The sequence below is a fragment of the Notolepis coatsorum genome, assembly GCF_963971535.1.
Source record: "Notolepis coatsorum genome assembly, chromosome: 17".
In the NCBI taxonomy this organism is placed as follows: Eukaryota; Metazoa; Chordata; class Actinopteri; order Aulopiformes; family Paralepididae; genus Notolepis; species Notolepis coatsorum.
In genome coordinates this window covers 2,614,893-2,636,216 of record NC_140181.1, presented here as the reverse complement: position 1 = coordinate 2,636,216, position 21,324 = coordinate 2,614,893, and the positions used below count along the sequence as shown (strand labels likewise).

General features: G+C 41.7%; 1 protein-coding gene across 1 annotated transcript in view; it reads right to left on the bottom strand.

Moving 5' to 3' along the window:
- The window catches only part of LOC311243434 (protein zyg-11 homolog), a gene marked incomplete at its 5' end in the record, with an annotated part of 95,603 nt that extends 79,051 nt beyond the window's left edge, over positions 1 to 16,552 (bottom strand). Inside the window, one exon of the mRNA XM_084332665.1 lies at positions 16,433 to 16,552. Coding sequence (XP_084188791.1) covers positions 16,433 to 16,552 — 120 coding nt within the window. The remainder of the gene's footprint in view (positions 1 to 16,432) is intronic.
- Positions 16,553 to 21,324: the final 4,772 nt, after the last annotated feature.

Sequence of the window (21,324 nt, the reverse complement as noted above, 5' to 3'; positions counted from 1 at the left end):
CAATACACACAATTGCTAAGGGGATGCAGACCAGAGAAAGACTTTCGTCTTGTTTACATCAGGGTCGCCCATTTTCAATTCATAGTGACATTTATGACATACACGACATACAGAGATATACAGTACTGTTCCTCCAGGATGTTGTTTAATTAAGAAGATGCTGTCGAATAACTGCTTAAAAACGCTGTAGGTATAAATAGGGTCAACACAAGAGGTGGAGAACGCTCCATGACGGTTTGATAGAGCTCAGTTGATGTAATGCAAGTGGATTTTCCCATGCTTACATCTTCAAAGTAAAAGGGTATTTAAAAGGTCAGCCTGCCCTCAAAGACAGCATGCTCTGCGTCATCAAGAATCTCTAGCAGGGGTTTCAATGTGGGAGGTGGGGCTGGGAGCCAGAGAGAGTGGTAAATAATGGTGTCTGTAATAAGTAAACAGTGTCAAGAATTGATATATCCTTCATACAGTATATCAAATCAAATCAAATCAAATTTATTTATAGGGCCCGACAACACACGTTAATGTCCCCATGGGCCGTACAGGTCTTCTTTAAACAAGTCAAGAAGACAACATAACAATAAGTCAAGAACAGAACAAGAACACCATAGGGTCCAAACATTTTTTAGATGAATGCAAATAAATGAAAGAATGCAAGCACTCCCAGACATACCCCACGCGAAGGTAAGGAAAAACTCACTAAAACCTAACAATAGGGAAAAAAAGCTCCACAGGCAATGTGGAGGAGAGAAACCTTAGAAGGGCCGTTCAAGGGGGGATCTCCCTTCTTAGATGTTGGTGATAGTAGTGTTGCAGACGGACAGTTGGTAAGCATGCACTCATGTGTGTGGTGAGACACAGATGAGTGCATGCAATAGCAACTGTACATTTTGAAAAATTAAAGATAGAGCTAATAGCGATAGCAACTGAACATTTTGAAAGATTAAAGATAGAGTTGATAGCGGATCTATTTGAGGCACAGGGGCGGCGCAAGAGGGTCACGTCCTCCCCGTCTTAGTCACGGGACATTCAACACTCCGGTCGTTGCTCAGGGACAGCCGGAGACAGGGGGAAGGGGGGTGGCGCAGAGAGGGTCGCGAACTCCCGACATCATCGCGGGACATCCGGCACTCCGGTCACCACTACGAGACCTCCGAGTATATATATATATATAGAGAGAGAGTAGTAGTAGTAGTATTATGACTGAGTTATATGTAAACAATGACTTAGTATTATGATGACTGAGTTATATGTAAACAATGACTCAGTATTATGATGACTGAGTTATATGTAAACAATGACTCAGTATTATGACTGAGTTATATGTAAACAATGACTTAGTATTATGATGACTGAGTTATATGTAAACAATGACTCAGTATTATGATGACTGAGTTATATGTAAACAATGACTCAGTATTATGACTGAGTTATATGTAAACAATGACTCAGTATTATGACTGAGTTATATGTAAACAATGACTCAGTATTATGACTGAGTTATATGTAAACAATGACTCAGTATTATGACTGAGTTATATGTAAACAATGACTCAGTATTATGACTGAGTTATATGTAAACAATGACTTAGTATTATGACTGAGTTATATGTAAACAATGACTCAGTATTATGACTGAGTTATATGTAAACAATGACTCAGTATTATGACTGAGTTATATGTAAACAATGACTCAGTATTATGACTGAGTTATATGTAAACAATGACTTAGTATTATGACTGAGTTATATGTAAACAATGACTCAGTATTATGACTGAGTTATATGTAAACAATGACTCAGTATTATGACTGAGTTATATGTAAACAATGACTCAGTATTATGACTGAGTTATATGTAAACAATGACTCAGTATTATGACTGAGTTATATGTAATTATTACATGGCGTTTTCACATTCACCGAAATGCTTGCTTGTGATTGGTCAATAGCCCCCCGACTGCGGTCATTATTTTTCAATAATGACCGCAGATTTTTCAATAATGACCGCAGAGCGCAGCTGTTCGCAATCAAGCCCACTGACACACTGTTTCAGTGCAATTAGACACTGCCGTGCCGGCGATGACAGGGGGCGGAGCGACGAGCGGACCCAGAACACAGAGGCTGCCCGCGATAATAATAATCACTTTATTTGGGCTGACAGAGCCACAGAACAACTGTGATTTGTCAAATGAATTAGGTATATTGTTAGTAAGTTAGCCATGTAATAAGCGGGATAATGTATAGCCTACTCGGTCATTGTCGCAAAATAATTGACCTTCACTACGTTTAAAACACCTCGGCGCGGCGCCTCTGTATTTTAAACTCCGTGTCGGTCAATTATTTTGCGACAATGACCTCGTAGCCAATACATTATCCCTTACTTATTACATGGCGTTTTCACAATCGCCGAAATGCTTGCTTGTGATTGGTCAATAGCGCACGTCAGAGGTCCGTTATCACACAATAACGGACCTCTGCCAAGCAATAATGACCGCTGTGCGCAGCTGTTCGCAATCAAGCCCACTACAACACTGTATCAGTGCTGCTCAGCATATGCACAGCTGCACTCAGTCATCAGTGCAATCAGACCACAGACCTGCCGGCTGCCGATAATAATAATCACTTTATTTGGGCTGACAGAGCCACAGAACAAAGTGCGTTTGCATTTGATCTCGTCTTGTCGATGGTGTACAATGAATTAGGTATATTTGTTAGTAAGTTAGCCATGTAATAAGCGGGATAATGTATAGCTATACTCGATCATTGTCGCAAAAGAATTGACCTTCACTGACGTTTAAAACAATGGTCAATAATTTTGCGACAATGACCTCGTAGCTATACATTATCCCTTACATAATGACTCAGTATTATGACTGAGTTATATGTAAACAATGACTTAGTATTATGACTGAGTTATATGTTATATGTAAACAATGACTCAGTATTATGACTGAGTTATATGTAAACAATGACTCAGTATTATGACTGAGTTATATGTAAACAATGACTCAGTATTATGACTGAGTTATATGTAAACAATGACTTAGTATTATGACTGAGTTATATGTAAACATACAATGACTCAGTATTATGACTGAGTTATATGTAAACATACAATGACTCAGTATTATGACTGAGTTATATGTAAACAATGACTCAGTATTATGACTGAGTTATATGTAAACAATGACTTAGTATTATGACTGAGTTATATGTAAACAATGACTCAGTATTATGACTGAGTTATATGTAAACAATGACTCAGTATTATGACTGAGTTATATGTAAACAATGACTCAGAATTATGACTGAGTTATATGTAAACAATGACTCAGTATTATGACTGAGTTATATGTAAACAATGACTCAGTATTATGACTGAGTTATATATAAACAATGACTCAGTATTATGACTGAGTTATATGTAAACATACAATGACTCAGTATTATGACTGAGTTATATGTAAACATACAATGACTCAGTATTATGACTGAGTTATAAGTAAACAATGACTCAGTATTATGACTGAGTTATATGTAAACAATGACTTAGTATTATGACTGAGTTATATGTAAACAATGACTCAGTATTATGACTGAGTTATATGTAAACAATGACTTAGCAGTATGACTGAGTTATATGTAAACAATGACTCAGTATTATGACTGAGTTATATGTAAACAATGACTCAGTATTATGACTGAGTTATATGTAAACAATGACTCAGTATTATGACTGAGTTATATGTAAACAGGGACTCAGTATTATGACTGAGTTATATGTAAACAATGACTCAGTATTATGACTGAGTTATATGTAAACAATGACTCAGTATTATGACTGAGTTATATGTAAACAATGACTCAGTATTATGACTGAGTTATATGTAAACAATGACTCAGTATTATGACTGAGTTATATGTAAACAATGACTCAGTATTATGACTGAGTTATATGTAAACAATGACTTAGTATTATGACTGAGTTATATGTTATATGTAAACAATGACTCAGTATTATGACTGAGTTATATGTAAACAATGACTCAGTATTATGACTGAGTTATATGTAAACAATGACTCAGTATTATGACTGAGTTATATGTAAACAATGACTTAGTATTATGACTGAGTTATATGTAAACATACAATGACTCAGTATTATGACTGAGTTATATGTAAACATACAATGACTCAGTATTATGACTGAGTTATATGTAAACAATGACTCAGTATTATGACTGAGTTATATGTAAACAATGACTTAGTATTATGACTGAGTTATATGTAAACAATGACTCAGTATTATGACTGAGTTATATGTAAACAATGACTCAGTATTATGACTGAGTTATATGTAAACAATGACTCAGAATTATGACTGAGTTATATGTAAACAATGACTCAGTATTATGACTGAGTTATATGTAAACAATGACTCAGTATTATGACTGAGTTATATATAAACAATGACTCAGTATTATGACTGAGTTATATGTAAACATACAATGACTCAGTATTATGACTGAGTTATATGTAAACATACAATGACTCAGTATTATGACTGAGTTATAAGTAAACAATGACTCAGTATTATGACTGAGTTATATGTAAACAATGACTTAGTATTATGACTGAGTTATATGTAAACAATGACTCAGTATTATGACTGAGTTATATGTAAACAATGACTTAGCAGTATGACTGAGTTATATGTAAACAATGACTCAGTATTATGACTGAGTTATATGTAAACAATGACTCAGTATTATGACTGAGTTATATGTAAACAATGACTCAGTATTATGACTGAGTTATATGTAAACAGGGACTCAGTATTATGACTGAGTTATATGTAAACAATGACTCAGTATTATGACTGAGTTATATGTAAACAATGACTCAGTATTATGACTGAGTTATATGTAAACAATGACTCAGTATTATGACTGAGTTATATGTAAACAATGACTCAGTATTATGACTGAGTTATATGTAAACAATGACTCAGTATTATGACTGAGTTATATGTAAACAATGACTTAGTATTATGACTGAGTTATATGTAAACATACAATGACTCAGTATTATGACTGAGTTATATGTAAACATACAATGACTCAGTATTATGACTGAGTTATATGTAAACAATGACTCAGTATTATGACTGAGTTATATGTAAACAATGACTTAGTATTATGACTGAGTTATATGTAAACAATGACTCAGTATTATGACTGAGTTATATGTAAACAATGACTTAGCAGTATGACTGAGTTATATGTAAACAATGACTCAGTATTATGACTGAGTTATATGTAAACAATGACTCAGTATTATGACTGAGTTATATGTAAACAATGACTCAGTATTATGACTGAGTTATATGTAAACAATGACTCAGTATTATGACTGAGTTATATGTAAACAATGACTCAGTATTATGACTGAGTTATATGTAAACAATGACTCAGTATTATGACTGAGTTATATGTCAACAATGACTCAGAATTATGACTGAGTTATATGTAAACAATGACTCAGTATTATGACTGAGTTATATGTAAACAATGACTCAGTATTATGACTGAGTTATATGTAAACAATGACTTAGTATTATGACTGAGTTATATGTAAACAATGACTCAGTATTATGACTGAGTTATATGTAAACAATGACTCAGTATTATGACTGAGTTATATATAAACAATGACTCAGTATTATGACTGAGTTATATGTAAACATACAATGACTCAGTATTATGACTGAGTTATATGTAAACATACAATGACTCAGTATTATGACTGAGTTATATGTAAACAATGACTCAGTATTATGACTGAGTTATATGTAAACAATGACTTAGTATTATGACTGAGTTATATGTAAACAATGACTCAGTATTATGACTGAGTTATATGTAAACAATGACTTAGCAGTATGACTGAGTTATATGTAAACAATGACTCAGTATTATGACTGAGTTATATGTAAACATACAATGACTCAGTATTATGACTGAGTTATATGTAAACATACAATGACTCAGTATTATGACTGAGTTATATGTAAACAATGACTTAGTATTATGACTGAGTAATATGTAAACAATGACTCAGTATTATGACTGAGTTATATGTAAACAATGACTTAGCAGTATGACTGAGTTATATGTAAACAATGACTCAGTATTATGACTGAGTTATATGTAAACAATGACTCAGTATTATGACTGAGTTATATGTAAACAATGACTCAGTATTAAGACTGAGTTATATGTAAACAATGACTCAGTATTATGACTGAGTTATATGTAAACAATGACTCAGTATTATGACTGAGTTATATGTAAACAATGACTTAGCAGTATGACTGAGTTATATGTAAACAATGACTCAGTATTATGACTGAGTTATATGTAAACAATGACTCAGTATTAAGACTGAGTTATATGTAAACAATGACTCAGTATTATGACTGAGTTATATGTAAACAATGACTCAGTATTATGACTGAGTTATATGTAAACAATGACTCAGTATTATGACTGAGTTATATGTCAACAATGGCTCAGTATTATGACTGAGTTATATGTAAACAATGACTCAGTATTATGACTGAGTTATATGTAAACAATGACTCAGTATTATGACTGAGTTATATGTCAACAATGACTCAGTATTATGACTGAGTTATATGTAAACAATGACTTAGTATTATGACTGAGTTATATGTAAACAATGACTCAGTATTATGACTGAGTTATATGTAAACAATGACTCAGTATTATGACTGAGTTATATGTAAACAATGGAGTCAGAGTGCGCTCTCCTGGACAAACTGTGATGAATTACCTCAAGCATTTTTCTCAGCAAAAAAAAAAAAAAAAAAAAGCTTTAATATTGGAATCTACATGCCGGACGATACCGATATGTCTGTGTCATGACAGGCCAATATCAGACGATTAAATCAGCCAACCGCTCTAGTTAATAATACGTCTTGTAAGTATGCAAAGTCATCTCAGAACCACTCCTCAAACAAAGAGGTGCGGAGGGCCTGGGCAGCCCGGCACGGTGTAACCGTATCTCAACAGGTTCAATAAAACTGTAACTGAAGTACGGTATGGCTCAGTTCCATCCTATAATAAGCAGCCGAGCAAGCCGCCAGAGACTCCGATATGACAAAGAGGCCACTTACTGTAAATCATGGTGGCACCACGTTAACCCTTTCACTGCCACGCGACAGAAGGTTAACCCTTTACTATCACACTACTACAGACGGTAGTGTGATAGTAAAGGGTTAACCTTCTGTAGTGTGGTAGTGAAAGGGTTAACGCACACACACACACCCTTTAATGGTGCACTCCTTTTTTATTTTTTATTATCTCTTTCCTCCTTCTTTTTCCGTTGTTCTCCCATCCCAATGTTAGTCGTTGTGCCAATTCCCAATCCCCTTCCTGGTCGTTGCACACTCTACCCCCTACCGTCGGTCCGGGAGGGCGGAGACTATCACATGCTTCCTCCGACACATGTGTACCCAGCCCACCGCTTCTTTTCACCTGGCAGCGCAGGACTCTCACTGGGGGAGTGTAACGTGTGGAAGGATCACACTACCTCCCTCCAGATCTTACCCTTGCTGTGCAGGCGCCCCGACTGAACTGTAGGAGTCACTGTTTACAACGACCAGGACCCACCCTCACCAGGTTTCCCACCCGCTAACACTGCCAATTGTGTCAGTATGGACGGTCGGCCAAGCCGGAGGCACCACAGCTGGATTCGATCCCACTGGCTCTGTGGTGGTAGACAGACCAGGGGCGTCGTTCTGGCATGGCAACCTTGGCAAATAAAAATGTAAAAAAAAAAAAAAAAAAAAAAAAAATTTATTACAATTTTTTATGTTGATTTAGAATTCGAATGTCAACATTATGAACGAAGCTTCGAACTATTCGGTACAGCCCTAGCATGTTTTGATATTGTCAATTATCTCACTTTTACTAGGTGACTTTTACTGTGACTAACTGAAATATGCCCAAAAAAAAGGAAAATGGACATAGGGACGTCTTTTAGTCAAAGGGCAGCAGAGACAAGTGATACAGGGACACAGGTAAGGTCTGGCTTAGTGATTATAACAGTGCAGTTCAGCATTCAGTAACCCATACTTTTTGTGAATGTGTTTTTGATACTACATTCTGTTGAACACACACCTCAAAACCGTACCTAAGGAAAATTGGCTCAATTGCAAGAAAAGTAATAGACAGTTATGATATTACATTCTGCATAATTCGTATTCGCAAAATATTGTGGTTCCCTGCTTTAGTCTGTTGACACATTTCTATACTAAAAATGCTTGTGTAGTCCTGTGTCATACCTAAATGTCATATAAGTGAATTGTATAGAAACAACTCACCAAAAGTGACTATTGCACAACTGATTTGACAAAGAAAACACATGACTGGCCAGCTGAAGGTACCCCTGTCCTGTGACTGGCCAGCTGAAGGTACCCCTGTCCTGTGACTGGCCAGCTGAAGGTACCCCTGTCCTGTGACTGGCCAGCTGAAGGTACCCCTGTCCTGTGACTGGCCAGCTGAAGGTACCCCTGTCCTGTGACTGGCCAGCTGAAGGTACCCCTGTCCTGTGACTGGCCAGCTGAAGGTACCCCTGTCCTGTGACTGGCCAGCTGAAGGTACCCCTGTCCTGTGCAAACATTAATCACTGAGCCCTGATTAAGACTCGCTGAGTGATTTCATCAGTGAAGTGTCTCCTGGTTGATAGCGGTTATACTGTACACACGTCACATTCCACGTAATTATCAAGCACAAGGCCTCGGACACTAATTAGGGGGTAAATTAAAAAGCTTTAGTGAAAAATTATCATATTAGGTCACAGGGTTCCTTCACACAGACATTGCAAAATTAAATTCAAGGGCTTTTAAATACTTTTCCAATCACCTTTTTTCATTTTTAAGGATGTCACTCGAATGATAATTATGATACAAGCCCTAAGCGCTATAAAGGGGCATCATGCCAGCGTCACAGGTGATCATGGCAGCAGTAATTGTTGCCAGACGCAGGCATCGAAAATGCCAGGCGTGCCTGTGAAAGAATATTTCGAAGGAGAATATCACCCTTTTTATTTAATTGAGACCGAAATGATCCGGAGACACAGGTTGCTTTGATTGATTGATTTTGAAACGAGATTTAGATTTTGCATCATGCTGCAACTTTTATTTGTGTTATGCATTTCTCTTGCTGCTTGTTTGATTATGACTCCATTATATAAAGCACTTTGAACTGCAATCCTTATATGAAAGGTGCTATATAAATAAAGATTATTATTATTATGATTGACTGCACTCACGTTCCAATTGTAGCACCAAGCGAAAACGATTGTACCACCGCACACTCATATGCTCCAGAATAAACTTTTAATTCATAACGTTCCGTCGGGTCCATGAGACGCTGGAAACACGGCCAATGAAACGTTTATTCTGGAGGATATAATAATGCAGGTTCTATTATCTCAACTAAACATTAAATACAACTTGCTCACTCAAAATATTCGTCAATTATAAAAATATCTTCACTGGCACAGTGCCTAAATTCAGTCTAAAGATTCAGCATATGGAAAGGTGTGCTCCAAAACATTTATAATTTATCATTTATTTGTCCATGTTATTCAGCAGTAGGTATTATGAGCAAACAAAATGAGTTAGATTGGACATTTTGATTAATTATTTCAAGCGGAGAATTGAGAAATTCAGCACTACAGATAAATAGACCTACTCCTATCCGAGCTCCGGGAGGGTCATCAAAGAGAAGCTGCCTATTGGAATAGAATGATCTTTATTGTCATTATTACAATGTTACAACGAAATTTTAAATGCAGCCCTACATGTAGGTGCTAGCCGTCACACAGTCCTAGATCCAGATTCAGATTCCTTTATTAAGCCATTTGTGTAAAAAGTTTAAACACATTGGTAATTGTTGCGGCATTAGAGTGTATGCATTTTTTCATTTCTAAACACAGTATTAAATATAAAACAAGAGTAAGGCATAATAGACATAACATAACATTCGCCATCCCTGCCCCACAATGGTGGAACGAACTACCCACCACAGTTAGGACAGCCGAAACCCGTCCAATCTTTCGCCGTCGACTAAAGACGCACTTCTTCAATCATTATCTGAAATGAGAAAAAAAAAAAACTCTAACCCTAACTCACCTTACTGTCATGCACTTGTCCTAATATACTAACCTACACTGTAGCACTCAACACTTTGATGAACATTGTTGCTCAGCTGATAGAGTTGTACCTTCCTGATGACCTGTCGTACAGAACTTGTCACTTTGGATAAAAGCGTTTCAGCTAAATGACTAAATGTAAATATAAATGTACTGATAGATGAAGTTATTTCAGGACACTGCCTATATTGAATAACATGACAAATGAGTATGAGTGAGTGAACAAAGCAATGAGTGCTTGAGAGGTTAGTCACCTCACACAAAAAATGCTTAAAATATTTGCATGAATAAAACTATTAGATCGGACATTTGATTATGTATGTCATCATGCAGCACAAGCACAATACAAGAAAAATAAATAAAGAAACCCATTATTATTTATTTATCCCAAATTATTAACATTCTGACAGCCGGTCTGCAGGCCGTCAGCCTAAAATAATGTCACGTCTTACCTGTGAAACTGTATAGGTTAAAGTGATGTCACGTCTTACCTGTGAAACTGTATAGGTTAAAGTGATGTCACGTCTTACCTGTGAAACTGTATAGGTTAAAGTGATGTCACGTCTTACCTGTGAAACTGTATAGGTTAAAGTGATGTCACGTCTTACCTGTGAAACTGTATAGGTTAAAGTGATGTCACGTCTTACCTGTGAAACTGTATAGGTTAAAGTGATGTCACGTCTTACCTGTGAAACTGTATAGGTTAAAGTGATGTCACGTCTTACCTGTGAAACTGTATAGGTTAAAGTGATGTCACGTCTTACCTGTGAAACTGTATAGGTTAAAGTGATGTCACGTCTTACCTGTGAAACTGTATAGGTTGACAACATGCTGATGTCACACCACTTTTACATGCGTCTATGTGACGTCTATGTGACGTGTTGTGATGTCACGTGTCTTTAGGATGTCTGTATGACGCTTGTCTGAACACTTCGTTCTGCTACAAGGACCACAATGGAAATAACTAGTGATGCACGATATAACGGCCGCCGATATAATATAATATCGGCCGATATGGCAGTTTTTTTTACACATCGGTATCGGTCCGCTATCAAGATAGGGCCGATATGGGCCGATATAATAAAAAAAATATATATATATATATATATATATATTTTTTTTTTTTTACATGTTTTGGCCTTAAATAGTTTCAAAATATCAGTCATTTCTGAAAATAAGTTACAAAAGTAACAAAATTATGCGTTTTGGAAAATAGCTCTTTATTTGATTATCATAAAAATGTGTTTTCTATACAGAGATATCGACATCGGTAAATATCGGTATCGGCCAGAACAGCAATATTAATATCGGTTATCGGTATCGGCCACAATTTTCACATCGGTGCATCACTAGAAATAACCTCTGAGCTTTTTTGTGTCCATCCTTGGCAGTATTCCAGACATGTGCTTCTGTCACGTGTTTATTCACATTATATTGTCAAAATAAAGTCAAGTCAAAGTCAAGTCAAGTGGGTCTTTGTGATTTTTTTGTTTCTTCATTGAATGTCATTGTGAAATACGTTGCTCCTCTCGTCGTCGTGACGTTTTAGGATGAACAAGTCGGGTTTGAGATCTTGAGATCTTGTGTTTAGGTTAAAATATAAATGATTAAATAAACAAACAAATCATAACGTGTTGTCGCTTTTTACTGTTAACTAATAAATGGCGATTGCAGAACTGTTGTATAAAAGCAATATCACACTTGAGGTTGTGATGTTCTACTTAGCAGCACAGCTGTGATGGTCCTCAGCCCCCCCTCAGCCCCCCCTCAGCCCCCCCTCAGCCCCCCCTCAGCCCCCCCTCAGCCGTGCCGATGCCCCCCCTCAGCCCCCCCTCAGCCCCCCCTCAGCCGTGCCCATGCCCCCCCTCTCGTAGGAGGTCGTTAAATAGTTGATGTGTAAACGCACTCAGCGATGGAGTCCTCGAGGAAAAGCTGATGTTATTCAGTAATAAAGTCGCTAAAATTGAACACAGGTGGGAGCTGGTTAGGTGAGACTGTGTTTAACCATTTCACTACCACACTACAGACGGTTAACTGTCTGTAGTGTGGCAGTGAAAGGGTTAACCTTCTGTAGTGTGGTTGTGAAAGGGTTAACAGTCTGTAGTGTGGTTGTGAAAGGGTTAACCGTCTGTAGTGTGGTAGTGAAAGGTTTAACCGGCTGTAGTGTGGTTGTGAAATGGTTAACCTTCTGTAGTGTGGTAGTGAAAGGGTTAACATTCTGTAGTGTGGTTGTGAAAGGGTTAACCTTATGTAGTGTGGTAGTGAAAGGGTTAACCTTCTATAGTGTGGTTGTGAAATGGTTAACCTTCTGTAGTGTGGTAGTGAAAGGGTTAACCGTCTGTAGTGTGGTAGTGAAAGGGTTAACAGTCTGTAGTGTGGTTGTGAAAGGGTTAACCGTCTGTAGTGTGGTAGTGAAAGGTTTAACCGGCTGTAGTGTGGTTGTGAAATGGTTAACCTTCTGTAGTGTGGTAGTGAAAGGGTTAACCGTCTGTAGTGTGGTAGTGAAAGGGTTAACCGTATGTAGTGTGGTAGTGAAAGGGTTAACCTTCTGTAGTGTGGTAGTGAAAGGGTTAACTGTATGTAGTGTGGCAGTGAAAGGGTTAACCTTCTGTAGTGTGGTTGTGAAAGGGTTAACCGTCTGTAGTGTGGTAGTGAAAGGGTTAACCGTATGTAGTGTGGTAGTGAAAGGGTTAACATTCTGTAGTGTGGTAGTGAAAGGGTTAACTGTCTGTAGTGTGGCAGTGAAAGGGTTAACATTCTGTAGTGTGGTTGTGAAAGGGTTAACAGTCTGTAGTGTGGTTGTGAAAGGGTTAACCGTCTGTAGTGTGGTAGTGAAAGGTTTAACCGGCTGTAGTGTGGTTGTGAAAGGGTTAACCGTCTGTAGTGTGGTAGTGAAAGGGTTAACCTTCTGTAGTGTGGTTGTGAAATGGTTAACATTCTGTAGTGTGGTAGTGAAAGGGTTAACCTTATGTAGTGTGGTAGTGAAAGGGTTAACCTTATGTAGTGTGGTAGTGAAAGGGTTAACCTTTTATAGTGTGGTTGTGAAATGGTTAACCTTCTGTAGTGTGGTAGTGAAAGGGTTAACCTTCTGTAGTGTGGTTGTGAAAGGGTTAACCGTCTGTAGTGTGGTAGTGAAAGGGTTAACCGTATGTAGTGTGGTAGTGAAAGGGTTAACCTTATGTAGTGTGGTAGTGAAAGGGTTAACATTCTGTAGTGTGGTAGTGAACGGGTTAACCTTCTGTAGTGTGGTTGTGAAAGGGTTAACCGTCTGTAGTGTGTTAGTGAAATGGTTAACCTTCTGTAGTGTGGTAGTGAAAGGGTTAACCTTCTGTAGTGTGGTTGTGAAATGGTTAACCTTCTGTAGTGTGGTTGTGAAAGGGTTAACCTTCTGTAGTGTGGTAGTGAAAGGGTTAACCTTCCGTAGTGTGGTTGTGAAAGGGTTAACCTTCTGTAGTGTGGTTGTGAAAGGGTTAACCTTCTGTAGTGTGGCAGTGAAAGGGTTAAAACACCAAAAAACTGTTACGGCTGAAGCCTTTGGGACGCTTTCATTCCAGGCTCTATGACCAAAACGTACCTACTGGGACGTCGAGGTAAAAAATAGAATAAGGTGTCTGGGATGCATTTTCCCATCTCAATTACCCATTATGCCCATACACGGAACGTTGCTATGGAAACAGAACTCGCACCACAAAACCCAAGGGTACAAGGGATAAGATGCAGCACAGCAACACAACTGAAACGGAGTTTCAACTGATACGGAGGGCGAGTAGATAACCAACCAACCCAGGTACACAATGCGCCTTTAACCCCCCTTTGTCGTGTGGCAGTGAAAGGGTTAACCGTCTGTAGTGTGGTATAGTGAAAGGGTTAACCGTCTGTAGTGTGGTAGTGAAAGGGTTAACCGTATGTAGTGTGGTTGTGAAAGGGTTAACCTTTTGTCTTTGTTTGAAACCTCAAAAACGTGAAACAGCACTATGTCCATTTTAGCCGGCGTTTCCCGCTCTTTGAGAAACGAGATTCAGGCGACCAGGTTTTTTTGGTAGAAAGCCCCGCGGCAAACCAGCCCCGCGGCAAACCAGCCCCGCGGCAAACCAGCTCCACAGCAAACCAGCTCCACAGCAAACCAGCTCCACAACAAACCAGCCCGACAACAAACCAGCTCCACAACAAACCAGCTCCACAACAAACCAGCCCGACAACAAACCAGCTCCACAACAAACCAGCTCCACAACAAACCAGCTCCACAGCAAACCAGCTCCACAACAAACCAGCTCCACAACAAACCAGCTCCACACCAAACCAGCTCCACAGCAAACCAGCTCCACAACAAACCAGCTCCACAACAAACCAGCCCCACAACAAACCAGCTCCACAACAAACCAGCTCCACAACAAACCAGCTCCACAACAAACCAGCTCCACAACAAACCAGCTCCACAGCAAACCAGCCCGACAACAAACCAGCTCCACAACAAACCAGCTCCACAACAAACCAGCTCCACAGCAAACCAGCTCCACAACAAACCAGCTCCACAACAAACCAGCTCCACAACAAACCATCCCGACAACAAACCAGCTCCACAGCAAACCAGCTCCACAACAAACCAGCTCCACAGCAAACCAGCTCCACAGCAAACCAGCTCCACAACAAACCAGCCCCACAACAAACCAGCTCCACAACAAACCAGCTCCACAGCAAACCAGCTCCACAGCAAACCAGCTCCACAACAAACCAGCTCCACAACAAACCAGCTCCACAACAAACCAGCCCGACAACAAACCAGCTCCACAGCAAACCAGCTCCACAACAAACCAGCTCCACAGCAAACCAGCTCCACAACAAACCAGCTCCACAACAAACCAGCCCGACAACAAACCAGCTCCACAACAAACCAGCTCCACACCAAACCAGCTCCACAGCAAACCAGCTCCACAGCAAACCAGCTCCACAGCAAACCAGCCCGACAACAAACCAGCCCCACAGCAAACCAGCTCCACAGCAAACCAGCCCGACAACAAACCAGCTCCACAACAAACCAGCCCCACAACAAACCAGCCCCACAGCAAACCAGCCCGACAACAAACCAGCTCCACAACAAACCAGCTCCACAACAAACCAGCTCCACAACAAACCAGCTCCACAACAAACCAGCTCCACAACAAACCAGCTCCACACCAAACCAGCTCCACACCAAACCAGCTCCACAACAAACCAGCTCCACAACAAACCAGCTCCACAACAAACCAGCTCCACAACAAACCAGCTCCACAACAAACCAGCTCCACAACAAACCAGCTCCACAACAAACCAGCTCCACAACAAACCAGCTCCACAACAAACCAGCTCCACACCAAACCAGCTCCACAACAAACCAGCTCCACAGCAAACCAGCTCCACAACAAACCAGCTCCACAACAAACCAGCTCCACAACAAACCAGCTCCACAACAAACCAGTGTTGTGGAAAGGTTGTTTAACACAGCAGGAGACGATATTTCCAATTGTAACAAATAGGTAATTTATTTAAGAAAAGAAGTTCTTAACAGCAAGAGCTATGGGTCGAGCAGAGGATCACCACAGCTTGAACAAAAAACACTCTGTCCCCAATCCCTTTGCCTGTCCCCTAAATCCCCTCTCAGTCCTGCCCCCCCATGACAGATATGATGACGTATCATATCATGTCAGATCTGACATGACGTACATTAAGATGATACGTAGATTTAACATCGGAGAGAGAACATGAAGAGAGATAAACAAGATATGATGTCCACACACGATATGATGTAGAGAGTGAGATGTGTGTGTGTGTGTGTGTGTGTGTGTGTGTGTATGTGTGTGTGTGTCTGTGTGTGCGTGCGTCTGCGTACAGACGTATGTGTATTGTATGTGTGTATTGTGTCACAGGGAATGTGTGTGTGTGTGTGTGTGTCTGTGCGACTGTGTGTGTCTGTGTACGTGTGTGTCCGTGTGTCTGTGTGTGTGTGCTGTGCCCGTGTGAAAGAGAGAAAAGAACAAGATATGAAAGCATACAATGTCCGAGATTACCAGCACACAACATGCCGTACTGAAATGTCCATCTGTTCCAAATTGTTTTAAGAACGTCAGCCAGACCGTCTTTCAGCACTGCTAGTTGACCTATATTAAACTAGTCCACCTCATACACATTTTCCCCAACACCAGCCTGACAACAAACCAGCTCCACAACAAACCAGCCCCACACCAAACCAGCTCCACAGCAAACCAGCTCCACAGCAAACCAGCCCCACAGGTAACAGGTGCCCTTCGGAGCCGTGGCGGGGATGAATGCATGCATGGTCACGTCGCGGTGAGGAATCATCCGACGACAAGGACTCTCGGAGTGTTAGCCGAGGACAGCAGAGCGCCCCCGCCCCCGCGCCACAAGCACCGCTTTGGAACACACTTAGCGGAGAACACCACCACCGCCGCTCTCGAAACGCCGTTCTAATAGAACTCTAAAGCGGCTCCGAGGTGAAGAGCGAGGTCACTTTGAGGAGGAGGCTACTCCTTCACGAGGACAGCGGACCGTACCGCAGAGCACGTTTCCAGTTTCGAGTTTGTGTGTGTCACGTCGGTGTGTGTGTAGAGGAGGGAGACGCTTGTGCCCCTCGCCTCCCCCCCTGGCAGCAGCGGCGGTAACCAAAGTAATCAATAAGTCCTTTTACAATAAAAAAAAAGAGAATAAAGCTATAGAAGATAACGATAACAAAACACAAACACAACAAAAGGGTTTATTGCTTTGCGAGAATGCGTTCAGCGAGTGGTGGGAGTGGGGGTTGGGGGGGGGGGGTTGGGGGTAACCGTCGGTAGTGTGATAGTAAAGGGTTAACCTTCTGTAGTGTGGCAGTGAAATGGTTAAACTGGGTCACCTCAAACGAACTGTTCTCCCAACAGATATACCGGTGTGTTTTGGGAACGTCTGCCCTGATTGTTCTCAGATAACAGATATTATTATATTCGATTAGTTGAATGCAAAAAATATATAATACTTTTATTTTTTTATTCTTTCCAAAAGCAAAGAGGCCTAGAAGCGTGGCTAACGCTAATGGCACACATACCAGAGGCTAACTGCCTACGAAAACAGGCACAGAGGCACTGAAACAGGATTTCACCGTCTAATGAACACACTAGACTAGACAAATATCAAGATGTATCCATCAGTGGACCAATTGCATGCTTTTGCAGAGGACAAGAAGCCTTCAGTCGACTCCTTCAGACATTAAGCACCCCCCACAGCCCAAATGGAATGATACAAAATATATATATATATTATTTTCTTTCTTTTTTTTGCATTTCGGGGGGGGGGGGGGTAGTCGACTACCAGGCTGCAGATTTTGGCCAATCAAAGTAGACTATACAAATCCTTAGTCGGGGACAGGCCGTCAGTGACAACACGCCTTCATTAACAATGGAGAGGAAGTGTTCCTGTTTGACGACTCAATCTACGTCACGTGGCACAATGTGTACAAAGAACAACTGTGGAGCGCTGAGTCACTGCCCAAGGTCAGCGGACGCCCACACAAAGGTAGCGTTTGTGGCACGGCAACAAAAGGGGGGGGGCCAAAGGATCATCATGTGGTGAATTGCGTTTATATCCAGTTCTATCTCACTGCCTCGTCCAACAATGGACGCATTCAAGGCTAAACCCACGACGATGTGTTGGACCGTGTGCTTCCACCTATCCGCTCGCAAAATATCTGGGATGTGAAATGTCCGAATGACTGCCTGCATTCTAGCCGCGCAGTGGATAATAATAATCCACTGAGCTGAAATCAAAAGAAAGACAGATGTTTTATTAAATCACATTCTTGAACTGTAGCATCTTTGATGCCTCGAGTGATATCGCCGTGACGCTGTCCCTTTGAACGTTGCCGACGTTCTAGATCAAATTAAGAGCGTCGTCCGCCGTGAAGGACCAGCTCTGGAGAGACTGGCTGCACATTATAGTACAGGACGTCTTTAGAGACGTCTTTATTCGGCATGCAACGACATGGGAACTGGAATGGGCGGCACACACACACACAGGAATACACACACACACACACACACACACATGCATTGTCTTTCTCAGGGTCGCCGATGCGATTGAGCTCTGCGCTTAGCCCATCCCGTCGTCCTTCCCCCCATGGGCACCCAGGAGCAGACAGGGCGTCGGCGAGGTGCCGCCCCCCGGGGACCAATCCAAGACAGCGTCAGCGATCTGTTGTGTGCATGTTTTTCCATTCATTGTGTTTCTCTTATCGGGGGGGGGGGGGGGGGGGGCCTTGCGAGCACAGAGGGGGAGAACATGCAAACTCCACACAGAAAGGCCCGGGAGATACCCCACCTGGGTACCTGGCATCGCGACAACCTGGTCCCCAAGCGGGAATCGAACGCTGGACCTTCTTGCTGTGAGGCGACAGTGTTAACCCCTACACCACCATGCCTCTGCACATTCTGTCTGAACGTTCACCATGAAGGACAATAATTTTTTTTTGTACCTTTATTTACCGAGGGTAGGTTCTCTGAGCACGGATGTTCTTTTTCAGCTACGCCCTGCTTCACATTCACACAGTTCCATTCACAGCTGGGAGCTGCCCAGTACAACCACAGTCTGACACTGTTGACCACTAGGAGGCGGAGATGCCCAGTACAACCACAGTCTGACACTGTTGACCACTAGGAGCTGCCCAGTACAACCACAGTCTGACACTGTTGACCACTAGGAGCTGCCCAGTACAACCAAAGTCTGCCACTGTTGACCACTAGGAACTGCCCAGTACAACCACAGTCTGACACTGTTGACCACTAGGAGCTGCCCAGTACAACCACAGTCTGACACTGTTGACCACTAGGAGCTGCCCAGTACAACCATAGTCTGCCACTGTTGACCACTAGGAGCTGCCCAGTACAACCACAGTCTGACACTGTTGACCACTAGGAGCTGCCCAGTACAACCACAGTCTGACACTGTTGACCACTAGGAGCTGCCCAGTACAACCACAGTCTGACACTGTTGACCACTAGGAGCTGCCCAGTACAACCACAGTCTGACACTGTTGACCACTAGGAGCTGCCCAGTACAACCACGGTCTGACACTGTTGACCACTAGGAGCTGCCCAGTACAACCACAGTCTGACACTGTTGACCACTAGGAGCTGCCCAGTACAACCACAGTCTGACACTGTTGACCACTAGGAGCTGCCCAGTACAACCACAGGCTGACACTGTTGACCACTAGGAGCTGCCCAGTACAACCACAGTCTGACACTGTTGACCACTAGCAGCTGCCCAGTACAACCACAGTCTGACACCGTTGACCACTAGGAGCTGCCCAGTACAACCACAGTCTGACACCGTTGGCCACTGAGCAACTCCCACTGGAGCAGTTGGGGTTAAGTGCCTTGCTCAAGGACACCTCAGCGGTAAGGGTATGGGAGAGAGTTATTAATTCACTTGGCCAGCCCAGATATTTTCCTGCCGATCCGGGGGATCGAACCGGCGACCTTCCGGTCACAAACCCGCTTCTCTAACCTTTAGGCCCCCCCACCCCCCAGGCCCCCCCACCCCCCAAGCTCTGGAGAGACCGGCTGCACATTCTGCCTGACTGCGGTTCTCTCTCCATCTTGTTTTGATGCAAAGCAACCTCATAAATTGGCAATGACTTGTCTCGCCTGTGCGGCCGTCAGTCACGGTGAGCCACTCTGCCCCTAGTGGTGGCTCACAGGCATGGCGCCTCGTCTCATGCTGAGAGTCTGCTCTCGTGTGTGCAATTTAAAGATCCTCTCTCTCCACACGTAGTATCAACACTTTCTTTTAACACTCAGTGCACACTGATATAGACACGACATTCAGTAGAGAAACAGTGATATAGACAGACATTCAGTAGAGAAACAGTGATATAGACAGACATTCAGTAGAGAAACAGTGATATAGACAGACATTCAGTAGAGAAACAGTGATATAGACAGACATTCAGTAGAGAAACAGTGATATAGACAGACATTCAGTAGAGAAACACTGATATACATTTACATTTACATTTAGTCATTTAGCTGACGCTTTTATCCAAAGTGACTTACATGTTCTGTACGACAAGCCATCAGGAAGGGCACAACTCTATCAGCTGAGTAACAATGTTCATCAAAGTGTTGAGTGCTACAGTGTAGGTTAGTTTATTAGGACAAGTGCATGACAGTAAGGTTAGTTAGGGTTAGATTTTTTCTTTTTCTTTTTTTTATTCAGATAATGGTTGAAGAAGTGCGTCTTTAGTCGACGGCGAAAGATTGGACGGGTTTCGGCTGTCCTAACTGGGATGGGTAGTTCATTCCACCATTGTGGGGCAAGGACTGAGAATAGGCGACTTCTCTTTGATGACCCTCCCGGAGCTCAGATAGGAGTAGGTCTGAGGCGGCCAGAAGATGCAGAGCGGAGGGGTCTTGACTCTTGAGGGTGTGTAGTTAGAGACCATTGACCGGAGGTAGGCGGGAGCGGTTCCCTTTGCCGCACGGTATGCCAGGTCGAGGGCCTTGAAGCGGATTCGTGCGGCAGATATAGACAGACATTCAGTAGAGAAACAGTGATTATAGACAGACATTCAGTAGAGAAATCTCCTTGTCAACTTTTATCATTGTGCGGTTGAGTGTGCTGACCTACGGTGTGTGTGTGTGTGGTTCTCCAGCTGCACAAAGGCAGAGCAAGAGGCTCTACAGAGGGTGGTGAAGGCGGCAGGCAGGATCTACCAAACATCACCTCCGTCTTCACCTCCTGCTGCCTCCACCGCTCCAAGTGGATCATCAAGAACCAGTCTCACCCAGCAGCACATCACCTCTTCCAGCTCCTTCCCTCAGGGAGGAGATACCGGTCCATAAAGGAAAAAAGGTAATAAAGTCAAATTAAAAAAAATTTAAAAAGAAATTTAAAAAATAATCTGCAATACTCAGCGTATCGCGATATATTTAGTATCGCGATACTATCGTTTCGTGACGCAAGTATCGCGATCGTATCGTATCGTGAGGTCTCTGGCGATTCCCACCCCTAATAACTACTATGTTTACCGCTCGTCATGCACTTTAAAATATTTCTGT